Source organism: Vigna unguiculata, chromosome 11, assembly GCF_037176805.1.
Source record: "Vigna unguiculata cultivar grain cowpea cultivar isolate G323 ecotype 2 chromosome 11, ASM3717680v1, whole genome shotgun sequence".
Taxonomy (NCBI): Eukaryota; Viridiplantae; Streptophyta; class Magnoliopsida; order Fabales; family Fabaceae; genus Vigna; species Vigna unguiculata.
The window spans coordinates 25,790,611-25,809,274 of NC_140802.1; the positions used below are offsets into that span (position 1 = coordinate 25,790,611).

Genomic DNA, 18,664 nt, shown 5'->3' on the forward strand with positions numbered 1-18,664 from the left:
AGGAAAAGAACTTTATTTCTGAAGAAGAAAGTTACTGGTAAGTCTGGAAAGAAAGAGAAATGGGTATAAAAAAATAATCGAAATGGTTACAACGGTAAAACTGAAAATACGCTCAAGGGTAAGTACGGGTGCTGTGCGTATTAATTATTTTCAATTTTCTGTTCATTCTGAGAAGCTTTTTAGTATAAAAATCCTAAAACCCTGAATACACATATATAATGGAGAATACAACATAAGGCACCACAGATCACCATGTACGTTTCCAAATTGAAATATAAGATAAAATTACAACCCTAATTTCAAACTGGATAGAAGGTGAAGTTACAAAATTTACCAAAAAGGAGTAAAAGTAAGGCATTAATGAAGGAGTAAAACAAAAAGGGGTAACTATTGGATTGAATAAAGATGTTTATCGATTTCTTCGCAATCGTTGAATATGTTAAACTCATTAAGCAGTGAAATGTGTAAATTGAATGGTTTGTCGAAAAAAGAGAAAGTACAAGGCATAAGGAAATCTTAAAATCAAAATACACTAACTATTAAATCAAAAGAGATGAATTTGAAAGTATAAGGCATCAGGAAATCTTAAGATCTTTTATTTATTTTAAAAAAAATTATGAAGCTGACACATGTCCAAGATTTCTATTAATATTCATTTCATTTCTATATTTTATAGATTATTAGATAGATAGATGTCTTACCACTCTTGATTAAAAAAAAATGAGGCTATATTGTAATTATATGGAAAAGTGTAATTATTAATTAACAAGAAAATGCTATATTGTGTAGATAATTGACATAAGATTCTAATTTATAAACTCGTTGCCTTCACGCTAATCAAGAAATGGAGAGGGTCAATACTATATAATAATTATTTTTGGAATATTAGGATAAACAACTTAGAGGTGTCATCAATAAATTTAATTACGAAGCAAGGAGGCAAAATAATTTAAAATGATTGCGCAGGAATATGTCATAAATTAATGCTATTAACTTATGCATATAAGTTGTTGCAAATATCAAGATGTTGTGCATGCCCAACCAAAGTTATATGAGTTTCACTGCGGAGTTGTATCCACCATCACATGGTATTCATGTTTCTTTCATTTCCTATTACCTTATCTAAGCTATGGTAATAAAGTTCTCTCTTTCTCCGTTCCCATCAATCAATTTTTCTCTATCGCCCCTCTAACATGCTAATTGTTACATGGTTGCTTGAACTCGTTTCTTTAGAATTTAACCGTAAATCTTCTTCAGCCAAAACATTTCTCGAAATGAAACCATGTTCTTTGGGCTCAAGCAGTTCCATTTGAGTCTCCAACATTAGAATCACGGACGCCATTGTAGGCCTATCTTTTGGGTATTGCTGCACACACAAAAGACTAACGTGGAGACATCGCAGCACTTCTGCTATAATGCATGACTCCTTCATGCTAGAATCAACCAACTCCAGTGCCTTCCCTGTTTTCCATAACATCCATGCCTGTGTCACAGTAATATAAGAATCGTTTTATATATATATTTCAACTACGCATACATTTATTGAAAGTAGATTCAAACTCTTACATGACCAACTAGGTTAAGACTCTCGTCTGTGTGATAAAGTCCTCGATTTTTCTTTCCACATACAATCTCTAACATTAAAATGCCAAAGCTGAAGACATCTGATTTCACAGAAAATAATCCATCAACAGCGTATTCTGGTGCCATATACCCACTGCAAAAATACACATTACATCAAAAACAATTGTTTATAGAAAAAAGAAATTTGGTGTTGGTTACCGAGACACTCACTAAGTCCCAACTACTCTTCTTGTGTTTCCTTCAATCTGGTCCCCTCCAAAAATTCTGGCCAATCCAAAGTCTGATATTTTTGGGTTCAAATTTTTATCAAGAAGTATGTTGCTTGCTTTGAGATCTCTATGAATAATCCTTAATCGGGAATCTTGATGAAGATACATAAGTCCCCTTGCAATGCCACATATTATGTGGAACCGTTGAGGCCACTCTAGCAAATTACTTTTTCTATCATCTGTTTATTCAAGAAAAAATGTTGTTAAAAACTGAATAATCATTTGACTAACATATGCTTCTATCACTGAAGTCACTAACAACCAAATCTAGGCTTTGTTGATTTTGCATACCAAATATGAAGGAATCTAGGCTGCCATTTGTCATGTATTCATAAACTAGCATTTTTTCTTGTCCCTGAATGCAGCAACCAAGAAGTTTAACAAGATTTCGATGTTGAAGTTTTGCAATCAATTTGACTTCATTTATGAACTCTGTCGCTCCTTGCCACGAGCTCCTTGACAGAGTCTTTACAGCAATTTCTTGCATATCAAGTAATACCCCCTGCATACTCAGGATTATGAGGGGATTCTAGGCACTAATATTTATGTTTCTGCCTTTTTTTTCTTAAGAATTATTACCTTGTACACAGGTCCAAAACCACCTTGTCCAATCTTATTTTCTACGGAGAAGTTGTTAGTGGCAGTTGCAATTGTGAATAGATCAAACAATTGGACCTCAAGATCATCCACTTGGTTTTGATGGAGTTCTCTTGCCAATGATTTCTCTACCAAACGATGGAAGGACTTCATGATGTTAATATAAAATATGTGCCGGTATAATTGAAAATAGTGTTGAATGAAGAAGAAAATATATATTCTTTTCAATATTATATAGAAAGTTGTTAAACTTGATAAATGTCTAATAATAATTAATGAAATACAAAGGCATGTTAAAATGCTACTAGATCTACACTTGTTGCATGAAGTTTAAGTGTTCCCATTGCAGTACTTACAGTTTAAGAGTTTGTAAAGAAACTGAAATTATAAACGAAAATTATACTGTTTATATTCATGTCAATCTTTCAAAATTTATAATATAATACATTTAACATCAGTATAGACTTCTAACACCAAGTATTGTTTCCTTCTTTAAAAAAAATATCATTTCTCACAATTATCTCTAAGTAATTATGTACTCATTGATACCATGAAGTTAAGAGGGTTTCCTTTATTATTGTACATAAATTGTCTTATCACACTTATTAAGGATAGATTCTACGTCTTATCTGCTGTGAAAAAAGCGCAGTCATGTGTTCAAGTAAAAAACTGTGAATAAACAAATTTACCAGATTTGTTCCTGCGGATTCTGCAGAATAAATAGGAGCATAATAGAACACCACAAACGGCTGCAACGGTGGAAACAACTATTGGAAGCGTTTTCATCTTATTGTGGCTATAAACAGGTTCTGGAGGGTTGAAACAGATGAAAGATAAAGTTAAAGAGTGATTTTAGACTTTTCAAAGTTGTAATTTAATGAAAAGATCAAAAGTTAGGTTGATCTTGAGCTTACCTAACTCTGAAGCAGGCATTCTGATATATAGATCTTGTCCTCCTGTTTCAAACTGTCTCATATCAATGAGATCTCCGAACCAAATGACACATCCACTACCTCCATTTCTTATGTCTGAATTAGAATAGGCCATGCAAGAACAATTACTCAAACACTTCACTCTGCATTCCTCTAAACCAATACGCTCATCCAACCAAGTATGTGTAGTATCTGGAACTTTCAGCCCTTCAAATTTGTTAAACCCATCTTCGTCTTTACCTCTGCAACTCAACGGTTCATTACGGACACATCCTCCACGCCAATCAGACAAGTTCCATTTTTGTGGCGACTTTGGTTTGAAACCTTTCAAACATTGACAGACTTGGGTTTGGGTTCTCATGCAGTTCCCATAGGGTCCACAGAGTCCGTAAGTGTCACAAAACTCACTGGGGTAGTATCCAATCGGGCTCCAATTTTGATCATCCTCATTCCACACATAGCGATACGCTTTACCCGTTTCGTTTGTTACTGTAAATGAGATGGTTTCACTATTTGCAAGGGTATATGAGTAGTAAATCTCATTCATATTGATGACCATATTGAAATAGAAAATGGTGTTGTTATATAGACTTGGTGTTCCACTAAAATATAGGCCATTCCAAGGTCCAAACCTGAATAATTTTTGTGTTCCCTTCATTATATAAATCTCTGGATACTTATAGAGTTTTAAAACCCGAGAAAAGTCTCCTGGGGATGGATCATCTGGATTCTTCCAAGAAATATATTTCCATTCGAAACCAGTTCGGAGGTCCCATCCTAACTTCATCCCTGGCAAGAGTGTATCAGATGGATAGTTAAAGCTTTGCCATAAATATTCTTCTTTGTTTGTTTCTCCCTTATTTCTTATCACAAGATTCCCACTTTCCAAGAGTTCTGCCACCGGATTCTGTGCTTGTTTGTGAGAGGTGGTGTTCCAAACAAGAGACCCATTTTGGGTGAGAAGAAGATTGCCAGTGGTGTTGAGTGTTAAGATACCCGAGGAATCATTGATGGGGTTGTCCCTATTAGCAACCCAAAGGACTTTCCGCACTGGGATATTCTTGTACCAAAGTCCCAGGTAACGTTTATGGGAATTACCAGGGCTGAAGAACCCAAGTTCATACTTTCCATCAGTTGACACCAAAGTCTCCCCATCATTTATGGTTTCGGACACTTCGATAGAACTTATTGCTGTGGAAGTTTTGAGAGAAGGGACAAATATGCATGCAACCATAAGCATGAAAAGATGAATGTCCATTGTGTCACAGCTTTTGTGTGTAGATTTAGCTAAGCTTATATTAAACTCAGGATAAGATTAGTGTGGCTGACATGTGTGTTCATTATAACTTGATCTCTTTCGAAAGGTTGAGTATACGTTGGTTCTTCTTTCTAAGTTGACTTTTAAGTCAAGCACAGACTCCATTTATTTTGGGGAAACTATTGAACGACGTGTGTGGTTCTTAATAGTCCTCACTTACAATTTGTATTTATTCTTATTCTTTATCTTAAATTGAAAGACCTAAATACTTGTTACACGTAATGCTGGGTCACTTGATATTTTGTTTTCTCTTTTTCTTTGAGTTTTGTTCGACAATTTTTTTTTGTTATATTTATTAGAATTATAATTTTTTGGTTTATTTCAATTTTCTATACTCTGCAATCCAATAGCATTAAAGAATGTGTACTTACCTTCCATCCATACTAGAAATTAATATTAGATAAATATAATTATATAATAGATATAATAACGAATCATATACAGGATTATGAGTCTAATTACTACAAGAATGTAGCATTGAGTTACGAAGCCAAAACCGACGCTAGGAGGAAGTTCACGTTGGTCCACTGATGGTGTGGTGCACCATGCCATTTTCCTGGACTCAAAGACTATTTGTGTCAATCAAGAGTAATGAAGATTTACGACTCAATTTGCGTCAGTTTAACTGAATAAATTACATTAAAATATAATAATATTTTTTTATGTGTGCCCTAAGCCCACTCAAAATGGAAATAAAAAAAAATGTTTAAAATAGGTTTGAGTGGGTGTAACTTGGGCATAGTCGACACAAACTATTTAAATTAAATTAATGGCGTCGGCTTAACGAGGGTGTGACCGACGCAAATGTATGCGAATTTAGAAAAGAAATATTTGTTTCCAGACACATTCTAGATGCTGTATCTAGTATCGTTTCAAGCATCTTAAAGACTGCATCCAAACACATCCAATAATTAGCAAACAAAGTTAAAAATATTGTGACTTAAATGAGGTCAAATTACAAGTTATACAAAGCCTATAAATCTAAGATCAAAATAAGAAAAGTCTAACGCCAATGTCATTACAGCCACATTACGGTCAACATTTTCCTTTTTTTTTACAATGCACATCACACTCTATCAAAGTAATGCCAAGCATTCACATATCACACTTGGTCAAAAGCAAAAACTAATCAATAACATAATCAACCCAAAGAAAAAACTAAATAATAAATTACTAATTACTCATCCATTTCATTGTTTTTACTTCTACGATCTATCTATATTACAATTTCTTATTTCCCTAAAATATATTACTTAAATTACCTATCATTTAATCACTAAATTTATAAACAAGTTTAATGACTTAATAATTAAGTTACTCAAAGGGACTAAAATAACTAATTAGTCCTAATTATAATTATTTTCTATCCCTAAATTATAAATTTCAGTTTTAAACATCTTATAATTAATTTCAGAGTAGATTTAGTATCAAGGACAAACAATAATTTAATGGAATCGGACACAAGTCTCTGTTGGTATCGCACAGCGGAATGTTTTAGCGTTTGGACAAAAACCAAGAGGAGGGTGAATTGGGTTCTTAATAAAAATTGTGCTTTTAATATTTTCTCTTTTAATGTCAAAGATCAATTAAAATTCTTTCCTTTATTTTCTAATAAACACAATAAAATAAAGAGAGTAGAGAAGAGAAAATTGCACAAAAGTATTTATACTGGTTCGGATCAAAAGACCCTACGTCCAGTTGTTAATCTTTCAAAAACGAGATTAACTAAATCACTAAAATAAACCAAACTTACAATCAATGATAAGAAAGATTAGGGTTTAGAAAACACCTCTCTTGAATCACACAAGAGATGAAGACACCTCCCTTGAAATCCACAAGGGATGAAAACACCTTCCTTGAATCACACAAGGAATGAACACCTCCTTTGAATCCCACAAAGGATGATCGGCTTCTCCTAGCAACAGCAGCAGCACTCAATCACTCAAGATCCCACTTGATGAAAGTTATCGCTCTACCCACACTAGGTTTTTCAAAGCCTTCCCACAGAGAGTTCTCAAGTACTCAGACTTCTCTAACTTCTGTATTTTGATAATGAAAGCCTATCACTCTATTTATAGAAGCCTATTTAGAAATTAGGTTAAGAATATGAAAAGTTAAGTCGCAACTGCCATAGATAATCAATTATCATAAGTGATAATCGATTATCACAGAAACTTTTATGAAAATATTTTTCGTTTTGTGATAATCTATTATCAGTCAGGATAATCTATTATCAACAGTGATAATCGATTACTCCAGAGGCTTTTCTCAAAAATCAGTTTTAATTGAGATAATCGATTATCACTAAGAATAATCGATTATTCCAGTGAGTTTTGCAAATAAATAAAATTCTCTTAGTGCTCTACTCCTTGGGTTTTGCCTTTTGACTCTTGACATACTAATTTAACTATTTCAAATAACATACACATATTACAAGACCTAAATAACTAAACCCCTAAGTCTTCAATGTATCTCTTGAATCAAAGCATTCTTTTAAGTCTTCAACATTTTTCCATGCATCATCATCAAGTCTTCCATACTTCTTCATAAGTCATCATCATCATCAAAACTCCTTATTCGAGGAAGATGTTTATCTTCTTCTTTTTGTCAACAGTCTCCCCCAGCCCCTAAACACACACTATATGACTCATGAGATGAATTGAATTTTATTATGATTAGTTAAAAGTGCTTTATACTCTAGCTATTTCTAATTGATTGAATTTCTTTATGAAAAAGATAGGGAACAATTTTAAAACTTATGAATGTAGGGAAAAGGATATAAAAAGAGACATGGATAAGAAAGAAGAAATAAACCAATGGGAAAAGAAAAAGGATAATTGCACTCAAGTCAATTCAATTAATGTTGACAGTGAATTCAATGTGTATATGGAGTGTGCACTCATCATTATCTCTTATCAAAGGGGTCACAAACCATAACAGAGAAAAAAAGCATTTATGGAAAATAAATTGATAAATATACCTTGAATCAGTTAAATATTTTATGTTTGAGATTGAGCCTATAGATATTTCTGCTTACATGAAAACAAAAAGAGTTTCAGATTTGGTCATGGAAAGGCTTTTGTTGTTGATATGGGAAGTTACAAGAAGATGGATTAGGCAACTAATAACAACACATATGATATTTAGCCTTTAATAGAGATATTTCTTAGTGATGAAAAACATTACAACCTCAATAGTTTCATCCTTGGTCCAAAGCAACTATTCATGAATCAACAATGCAAGGGCTTCAATCACTTACCTCTTCACAAACCCTCCTACCATTGCAAACGAAATCATGAACCCTTCATCTCACCATCCTTTCAATCGCCTCCTAATTGAGCCTCAAAATCACCTTTCCTATCGCATAGAATCAACGCAGAATCACAACGTTGTTCACTTAGAGTGCTGCTTTACAAGCATTGTTTGCAAGCGTAGAGGAAGGAAAAGGAGATAACTTGTGCCATTCAAGCTCGACGTAGAGAAAGGGGAAACAAATTTCTTGCTCACTTGCTAACTTCGTCGTCACCATTGAAGCTCACTTGCTCAAGGAAATGTGGCAGAATTGGAGAAAACGAACTCCAACTCGTGGCAAAAAGGGGGAAAACTAAAACCCTAACTTCGCATAAACACAAAAAAGAGGCTCACTCCGGCACTTAAGGAAGGCTCGCTTTGGCACTCGTTGAGAAGGCAAAAAAGAACCCTCTGGCAGAAACAAAGGAGGCAAAAGTGAAATTGGGAAAGGGGAAATTGGCTGAAGTAAAAGCCACCTGATAACTTAACCTAATAACTTTTTTTCTTTTAATTAAGTGTAGTATGCGTCGGCTATCCGACATTTTTAATTTCGAGTGATGCGCCGGCCAAGCCGACGAAAAGGTCAAAAGAATTTATAAGACTAATTTCCTTTTAATAAATTCAAATGAATTTTGTAGAGTCCGTTGTGCGTTGGTTAAGCCAACGCCCTATGCGTCCCCATGACAACCAGCGCTATTTTTGGAAGCTAAATACCAACATTCTTGTAGTGCAATATATCTCAAATCACACTAAATCAGATAATCGATTCACATTAAATAATAAATATTTTATCAATTTGTTATAAAATAAAGCTAATAATAACGAGAATAAGTAAAGGAAGAATAGAGATGAAAGAATGGGTAGCAACTTTTCTGTATGTCTTATTACTTAGGAAGGGTCCTATTTATAGATACAACATGGTAACCCATAAAGGATACAAATCAAATAATTATTAAAAATATTTTACATAAAAGTAAATCATATAAGTATCAACCATATCAACCATACGAGTAACTGTATCAAATCAATGGATGACTATTAATTCCTAACACTCCCCCTTGGTGTCCATTGATAAGAGAATGTGCCTCATTAAAACCTTACTAGGAAAAACCCTTTGGGATAAAAACTTAGTGAAGGAAAAAGAGTACACCATTCTATATAATATTGTTCTTTACATCTTTCTCCCCCTCGTGTAAACTTACATCATTAAGATGACAAAGTCCAATTTTGTAAACCAATTGCTTAAAAGTTCTCCTTAGCAAAGACTTTGTAAATAAATCCGCTAGATTTTCGCATGAACGAATCTTTTGGATCTCTACATATTGAACAATGCACTATTGTCTTCATATATGGTTGTTGATTCCATTCTTCTCAAGGATAGACCACAAATTTGTCACACGTGTTGAATTATAGACCTTAACTAAACATATTCATGACTTAACTCATGTAATGCTAAAAATTATGCATGATTTTGACGATGTTGTTGTTATGGTCTCTTTCACATATCGTCATGAAATAATTTTGCTACCACATGTGAATAAATATTTTGTTTATGATCAACCATTTGTGATATTGTAAGAATATAATAAATAACATGCATATGCATAATCCATTAGATCCAAATTTGAATCATTTGGATAAAATAATTCCATATTCGTAGTACCCCTTAAGGTAACAAAGTATATATTTTTTACTCCAATCCATTGTCTTCTTGTAGGTTATATCTTACTTAACAAATTTACAGCAAATGCAATATCACGTCAAATATAATTAGTAAGATACATTAGTGCTCTTATTACACTAAGATATGGTACTTCTAGACCAAGAAGATCTTCATCATTTTCTTGAGGTCTAAGAAGAGCCTTTATCAACATCAAACGACCTCACAACTATTAGAGCGCATAATGGATGTGACTCGTCCATTTAGAACATTTTACGCATCTTAATTATATAAGTCTCTTGATCTATAAAAAACACCTTTGTTTAAATACTCAATATGTAATCTCAAACAAAAATTTTTCCTTTTCAAGATCCTTATATCAAATTCTTTCTTTAAGCAATCAATTGCCTTTATGAATTCATTAGGAGTTCCAACGATGTTTATGTCATTTACATAAACAATAATTATGGCAAATTCATTTTTGGATCTTTTCATATAAATACAAGAACAAATAGAATCATTTCTATATGCTTCTTTTAATAAGTACCCAATAAGACAGTTATGCCATACACGTCCTAATTGCTTTAATCAATAAAAGGGCTTGTTCAATTTTATTGAATAACCCTCTTTAGAATTTGCCTTGATAGGTAAATAAAATCCTTCGGAGATTTTCATATAAATATGATTCTCAAGAGAACCGTACAAATAGGTTGTAACATCATCCATTAGATGTAAATGCAAACATTGTTGTGCAACTAAGATAATCAAATATTGAAATGTTGTTGCATCCAATATTAGTGAATATATCTTTTCACAAATCAATATAAGATTTTGTGAAAAACCTTGAGCAACCAATTGTGCTTTGTATCTAACAATTTCATCATTCTTAATTTGATTTTTGCGCAAAAATTCATATGTACCCGATGCGTTTCATACCTTCAGGTGTGCGAACTATAGGTCCAAAAACCTTTCGTTTAGCAAGTAAATCTCACTACAAGTCATTGACCAAAAACCAACTACATAATAGAGTATTTGTGATAACTTGTTGGTTTGATGCGAATCAATAATGCAACATGGATAACATAGTAGTGGCCATGTGGTATGAAATCAAAAGATAAAGTTCCTTTGACTTATGCTTGCATATATTGACTGATATTTATATATATGTATATCTAGCTCACCCTGTCTGTTTGTGATTGGTGATGATCGTGTAATTCGTTACACAAGAGCATACGATGTTACAGGTGGACCTATTGAGGCATACAGCCAGAGCGTGGGCTATCTTGGCAATTTTCTATAGAGTTTTATCACTTTATTGATTTTAAGGATTTTGTAAACATTTTATTTCCATCAGAGTTGGAACTTGTAGTTGATATTTATAATTTGTGGATTTTGGAATTTATGGAGATTTAATAAAGGTTTTAATTTTCCCCCATTTTTAGGAAAAGGTAGTTTTAATTAATCCCTTTACCTTATCTATTTTATTTTATTTATTTAAAATTCGCAATATTCGATCGGGATGTTACACCATGAACGAAAAAAATTGTCCAAACCAATCACCAAAAAAATCACATACTAACACAAATAACACAACAATAAATCCCTCACTTGGAATCACACAAACATATATATATATTACATTTACTGATTTCAAACCGTACAGCGACTAACCCACTATGGGTTCAACAAGTTATTCAAAACAAGGGGTCCAAAACGAGCAGGGCTTTAAATAATACCACTTTTAACAACATCAACAACATTCAACAAAACATCATCCAATTAGGGGTTTCATTAAAGGTTTGAACATAGAGAAGAACACAAAGGCGTTGTCGCGCTTGTGTGTCGCATTTTTTAATTTTCAAGAAATTTAAGTTAAGATCAATAACAAATATATAATTAATTTTTAAAATAGTTTTTAAATGTAAAATTAAAAAAAAAAGATATGTACAATTTTTTTAAAAGAATGATTTAAAACAAAAAAGGTTTTTAGAATAACAGTTAAAAATAAATTATTTATAAAATAATTAAAGGTAAAACTGGTATTATAAAATGTGGATACAAAAGAGGAAATCCTCTTTATATATTACTAGCTTAAGCACAAGCGCTATCCCGCTGTGTGTACGCATTTTTTTAATATGTATGATATTATATTAGTAGTTGATGATATTATAATGTTATTAAGGTAATAATCAAAATAAAATTATATTTATAAAAAATAAAGTGATATGTATAGAGAAAATATGAGAAAATAACTATTGATGAATGAGAAAAAAAGAAGAACAAGTCAAGTAAATAGTTTTATAAAAACTTGTAAAAGTAATAGTTAATTTTTAAAGGTTTAACAAATAATTACATTGTAAAAAGTAAAATTTGAATTATATTATAGAGGATAAAATTGGAATTATGAAATGTGGACATAAAAGAGGGAATCCTCTTTATATATACTTATAGATTATAGATATTAAAACTAAGAAGTGAATCACTTTCCCTAAATAATTTTTCATTTCCCCCATTTCTCAGTGCCACGAATCCACACTTTTAAACTTTCCCTTCAACATTTGAAACCTCCAATTTTCTCAACCTTCTTTTTCTTCAATTGAGCCCTAGTCGCAACCCTCCTCTTCTCCTCGATTGATTTTGCGTGCTGCTGCTTCGGATTGGAGGAGTAACATATACTGTTGGAAAAAACTCACACACGCTAAAAGAATATGCAATGTAACTCACTGTGGTATTTTTCATTGATGGAGAATGGGCTATTATATAGCCAATTACAAACCAAATATTAACAAATCAAACTAAATCTTAATCTAATATAATCTTATCTAATATCCCATATTATCAAACTAAATCTTAGATACTCCAACTAACTAAAATAACAACTAACTTAAATCTAATTCACCAAATATAAAATACCCTATCACTTTGCTAAATAAAAACAACTCCATAATCTAAAACATAATCTAAATATTATCTAACAAAATTAAAGATTATCCAACAAAACTCCTCCATAATCTTAAATTTTTTCTTCTCTCATCCCGAACAATCTTTTATTTCCATAGCTGACTTGTTTTTCTCTTTAACCGACGTGATCTTCTCTTTGTCCAACTTGATCTTCTCTTTGACCAGCTTCATCTTAACCTTGATTGATTTACACTTTGTTCGGAAAATTTCCATGCCTTCTTCACACCAAACTTATCATCCATTCCAAGTCGCTACTTCTCATCTTGCACCTCTAGTACAACTCTCATATCCTTCTCGGCATGCAACTGCTCTTCTTGTTCAAGATCTGAGCTATCCACAATCCACGCCAAGCTATCCGAGCTAACTAGACGCTCTACCAAGCTACTTAGGCTCCTTGCTAAGCTTTTCAAGGTGATCACTTGCTCCCCCAAACGATCTAGGCACTCCACTTGCTCCACCAAGCTATTCAAACTTCCTATCAAGCTAACTAAGTTGGCATCATGCTCCACCAAGCTCTCCACATGCTCCATCGAGTTCTCCACATGCTCCACTAAGCTCCCCAAGTCCCTTTTCAACTTATCTAAGATCTCCACAATCTTTGCCAAGCTTTTCGAGCTATTTGCAGGTCTTGACGACCTCTCCATGCTAGTAGACTGATTTATGACACTCAACCTTATTGCTAACTTCTCCACTTGTTTGTGCTCATCTATTCTCTTTCATTTTCATATCGCATTGCTTTAATTTGCTTACCAGACTCTTTCTTCACCACACCGTTCCGAACAAATCCCGCATCGCCTTCAATGTCCACACGTTTCAAACACCTTTTCTACAAGATGTTCAACTCCAATTTGTACACCCGAATTTTCTTTTTTTCTACATGGGCTGCTAGCCAACTGTGTTTGTCCTTCAAGTATAGTACCTGGTTCTTTATCATAATTGAGTTTCCTTTCTCCACTATCTAACCTATGCTCAAAATATTACTCTTCAGCTCGGGAATATAGTAGTCCCTGATTTCTCCAACCTGTCCATCCTTCTACATGTGCCGAATTGTTCCACGCCCTCTTATTACCATCTTGGAATCATCTCCACATGACACTAATCTGGCCTCCACCTTGGTGAGTTCGTTGAAGAAACTCTTATCTCAACACATGTGATTGCTCGCTCTAGTGTCCAGAAACCAAATCAAGTTTAAACAACCTGGACTAAGCTCCTCATCTGATCTCCTTTCCTTCACACGGCCTGAATGCCACTCAGCTTCCAATTCACCGCTCTTGAGTTCGGCATCTGAGTTTTGCATCATCATTAAAATCCCTATCTCTTCATCGTCATCTTCCTCTGTGAGAAGATTTTTCTCCTTTTTTTCCGACTGACAATATTTTGCTATATGACCGACCTTGCCACAGTTGTAGCAACTTGCCGATCAACATTCTCTTGCATAATGGCCATACTTGCCACACCTGAAGCATTTCACTTCTAACTTGGACCAATCTCCTTGGCCCCTTTCTTGACCACGACCATGCCAATTCTGCTGCCTGGTCTGATCTGTGCTCTCTTCAACATCATCTCGGTCACGTCCACGTCGACCTCGGCTATCTCGTCCTCTGTCACCTCGTCTACCACCTCATCCTCTACCTCCAGGACCTCGGCTCTAAGTATTCCGAGTTTCATCCAAATCAAGTTGTGCCTTTAGTGCTTGATCACGCAGTTCGTGCTTCTTCCCTCTCCTTTGTTCATGGGCCTCTAGTGACTCGACAAGTTCTTCCATTGAGAGAACTGACAGGTCCTTCGACTCCTCAATGGCGCATACGATGCTCTCGAAACCATCTATTAGTGATCTCAAGATTTTCTCCATAACCCAGCTTGCTGGCATTGGCTCTCCATTCTTGCCGAGTTGGTTGGCCACCTTCTCTACCCGAGTTATGTACTTGGTTATCTACTCTTTATCTTCCATCTTCAGCCCTTCAAACTCTCCTCGTAGAGCTTAAAGTCGGACTTGGCTAACCCAGTCGTTCCCTTTGTGTGCAACCTCCAGAATATCCCATGCTTCCTTTGAAGATGCAACGTTTGCAATCTTCTCGAAGCCTGACTCATCCAACACATTGTACAAGAAATACCAAGCTGACTTGTCTTTCACTCACATCTTCTTCAACGCTGTAATTTGGGCCGCCGTTTGATTTGCGTGTTATTCGTATCCGCTCTCCACTATATCCCAAATGTCTTGGGATCCCAGAAGGGTCTTCATCTGTAGACACTAATTATCATAATTGGTTTTCTTCGTTAATTGTGGCACCGTCATACCATTCACAACTTTTACCATCTCTCCTCTTTTATTTTTCAAAGCACTCAAGCGCACACTTTTTTCACTCCCTCTCTCTCTTCCCTCGGTACTCAGAGCATAAAGCTCTTATACCACTTTGTTGGAAAAAACTCACACACGCTAAAAGAATATGCAATGTAACTCACTATGGTATTTTTCATTGATGGAGAATGGGCTATTATATAGCCAATTACAAACCAAATATTAATAAATCAAACTAAATCTTAATCTAATATAATATTATCTAATATCCCATATTATCAAACTAAATCTTAGATACTCCAACTAACTTAAATCTAATTCACCAAATATAAAATACCCTAAATAAAAACAACTACATAATCTAAAACATAATCTAAATATTATCTAACAAAATTAAAGATTATCCAACAGATACGACGATGGTTGTCACGGTGGGCGTCGATAATGGAGCGTCATGTTCTTCTTCAAACTCTTCGTCCTCTTGGATATCGGCTTCCTCACACTCTCTATGGTGGTAGTGGTGTAGCGACACCAAGCCAGAATCAACCCCATTGTGTGTCCCCTGCATACTTCCTGCCATAAATGCCCCACTTGGGATAATTTTCAGGCATTGATTTGGGATTCCCATATTCTTAGGGTTTGATTATTCCTTTTCTCTTTTAGTATTCTCATATTCTCATTCTCTTCTGATTTGGTGATTTTGAATTCTTAGATTTAGGGTTTCATTTTATCTTTGTTTTTGTTTGGTTGAAATCAATTTTATTCTTGATGATTGCTAGCTATTGAACACAAGTAGTTTTATTTCAGCTTGAGAGTTGTAACACTTGGTGTATTTCGCGTATATAACATAGGGGTTGTGTTATGTATTTGTTTGGATTATTTATGGCTTGGATGGATTTTGTTGTTTGTTTGACCGATTTGTATAGTTCTGGATGAGTTATATATTGAATAAATCTTTCCAGTTTGGGTAAAATAATTTTAAATCTTTTATTATATTTCTATTATGCTTAGGCTAAGCCGATGCATACTAAACTGATAATTATAATTTTTTTTTGTCAGTAGCCAACGAGAATCAAGTAGCTACCTTTCGTTCTCATTTGGTCGACGCAAAAAGAAGCTTTGCATTTTTGATTTTGGCGTGGTTTACGTCCCCTCTCTAAACCGAAGCAATCTACTTATTTGCCTGCGCTTAACCTTGTAGCATCCCATTTTGGTCGACATATTTGCCAACATTCTTGTATACTCACTAATAACAAGAAGTTATTTGGATTTCTTTTTCTATTATACATAAATAGTCCTATCGCACTTACTAAGAATGTTGTCTTACTTTTGTGTAAAAGATAAATAAGTTTCTTACCCATCTTTCACTACAAGAATACGCTTGATTAGAGTCGAAAATACTGTGTGGGTTTATCGTCGGACGTTATTTGAGTGGGTTAAAACAACGTTACACTTACGAAAAAAATTATTTAAATACTATCGTCGGTTTAGCCGATGCAAAGGTAAATATTTTTCATAAAAAAATAATGAAAGTTATAAAAATCTATCAGAGAGAGAAGATAAAAATTTTATAGTACGCAACTTAAATATAGAAAAATGCAAAAAACATTAAAATATTATTATATCTTACGCTAAAGAAAAAAAAAATCAATATCAAAACAAAATTTTTAAAGGAGATTGTTTTAACTTTTCCCCTTCTCTCAGCAACCCTTCTCACTTTACCCTTTTCCGTTCAAACCCTCTCCTTCCCATTTTCTCAACCCTCTTCTTCAATCAAACCTAGATCCAGTCACAACTCAACTTTTTTTTTTCAATTTGTCGAGCCATAAACAAGTTCCAAGCAATGCCCTGCTGATTGAGCCTTAGGTGGCGGCTTCTTCTCCTCAATTAGCTTTGTGTGCTACTGCTTTGGATTCGAGGAGTCACTGATAACAATGGTGGTGGCGGTGGTGGGCGTCGATAGTGGAGTAGCTCAGCTGTTTGAGATCGCAATATTAACGACAAGAGCGGGAGAGGGAGAGGGCTCATTTTCTTCTTCGACGCCTTCGTCTTCCTGGATATCTGCATCCTAATGCTTTGTATGGTGGAGTTACTGCGGCATCAACGTCAATGTTGTTGTGTATGCCCTACATACCTCCTGCCATATATATGCACCGTTGGGGATGATTCTCAAGCACTAATTTGGGATTTTGAGATTCTTAGGGTTTGATTATTCCTCTTCTCTTGTTATATGTTCTCTTGTGATTTGGGATTTTTAAATTTAGGGTTTGATTCTATATGTGTCTTTATTGTTGAAATTGATTTTATCTTTGATGATTCTTGGCTTTTGAACGGGAGTAGTTTTATTTCGATTTAGTGTTATAATTGGTGTGTATTTCTGCTTAGTATGTGAAACGTCAATTTTTGCTTATGACATCAAGTGTTTTGTGTTTGTTGTTCTCCTATTTGTGGTTTGTGGCATGAATCTGTTTTTTCCTTTGATTAAGTTGTATAATTTAGAATTAAATGACACTACTGGATGCGTTATATATTTGCACAATTCTTCCTTGTTTGTGTAAAAGAATTTTATTTTTTTTATTACACGCAGTTTAAATTCTTCATTGTGTTTTTTTCTTTAGCGTCGGCTAAGCCGACAATAACTAAGAAGCTACACTTCGTTCCCGTTCAACCGACGCAAGAAGGCATTGCATCGATATTTTTGGCGTGGTGCATGTTCCATCTCTGGACCGACGCAAATTAACTATTTGAGTGGACTTTCAATTTGGGGCATCCCATTTTAGCCGACGCAATTTGCCAACATTCTTGTAGTGTTTGATTACTTTTGTGTAAAAGATAAATAAGTATCTTACCCATCTTTTATTATTAAGTTTCTTTTAGCTTACATACTTTTCAGTCGAATAAAATAAATTGATCTTGAAATCCAAATTCATATGAAATTACTTTGGACTTTTTTCATGTATAGTATATACTTCTATCCATTTAAATCTATTTTCATTTTTTTTTTCTGAACCCCTAGTCTAGTTTTTAGATTTCTCTATTTTCTGTGCCTCATGATTCACTACTAAAATCTCGTATATTTTGTAGGAATGTTTTTCGAAAGTTACATTAAATTTATAAAATTCAGGCTAAAAAAGTTCATGCGCGCGAACTCCCATCTCTTTATAGCTAGCCACTTTAAAATCCTTCAAACAAGTTGACTTTTAAACAATTCAGACAAGTTAAATCTTAACTAATATGGACTCTTGCAGTTTGCAACACTACCAATATGACATCACTAGGAAATTATGGGTTTCATTCAAGTCCAATGGTTTTGTTTCTGGCACCGTGATAAAGAAAATATTCAAACAAGAATGAATAGATTTACTTGAAAAAATTTAGCTGGATGGAACATTGTTCAGTGATAAAGATTGAATGAAGATCGACCAATTGTGAACCAAAGACATGGAAGGGAGAGACTTGACAATAAAGACTACATGCAAGAAGATGGAAAATATCCCTAAACAAATTATTCCTACTTTACGACTAATATCTATTAAATTTTTAAATTAAAAAATAAAATAAATATTATTATATTAAGTTAGGTATTAAAAATCCTAGAAGATAAGAGCAGGAGGCTAAATTTTTCTTGTAATAAAGTCCAAACTCGTGCCTCACCCTAATCCAACTTTTACTGAAAATATTCGTTTTGACAATGATTAGGTTTGATTTTTCTTTTGTCTTGTATTAAGCGGGTATGGAGTAGTTCGGATGGGT

The 18,664-nt window shown here is 34.0% G+C and overlaps 1 protein-coding gene and 1 pseudogene across 1 annotated transcript; both read right to left on the reverse strand.

Moving 5' to 3' along the window:
* Positions 1 to 973: 973 nt before the first annotated feature.
* Positions 974 to 4,685, reverse strand: LOC114169619 (G-type lectin S-receptor-like serine/threonine-protein kinase At4g27290). Its single transcript, XM_028054856.2, has 7 exons — positions 3,365 to 4,685; positions 3,140 to 3,259; positions 2,433 to 2,578; positions 2,145 to 2,355; positions 1,795 to 2,032; positions 1,567 to 1,717; positions 974 to 1,483 (listed from the first exon to the last, which is right to left on the reverse strand). Exons 1-7 carry the CDS (start codon positions 4,638 to 4,640, stop codon positions 1,178 to 1,180), a joined length of 2,448 nt encoding a protein of 815 aa, XP_027910657.1. The 5' UTR covers positions 4,641 to 4,685; the 3' UTR covers positions 974 to 1,177.
* An 8,633-nt stretch (positions 4,686 to 13,318) lies between these two features.
* Positions 13,319 to 14,929, reverse strand: LOC146881653 (uncharacterized; annotated as a pseudogene).
* Positions 14,930 to 18,664: the final 3,735 nt, after the last annotated feature.

Coding starts and splice junctions, on each gene's coding strand:
- LOC114169619 (XM_028054856.2), bottom strand. CDS start 4,640: ATGGACATTCATCTTTTCATGCTTATGGTTGCATGCATATTTGTCCCT. Junction 2,356..2,432: donor GTTTTGGACCTGTGTACAAG/GTAATAATTCTT, acceptor CTGAGTATGCAG/GGGGTATTACTTGATATGCA. Junction 1,718..1,794: donor AGAAGAGTAGTTGGGACTTA/GTGAGTGTCTCG, acceptor GTATTTTTGCAG/TGGGTATATGGCACCAGAAT.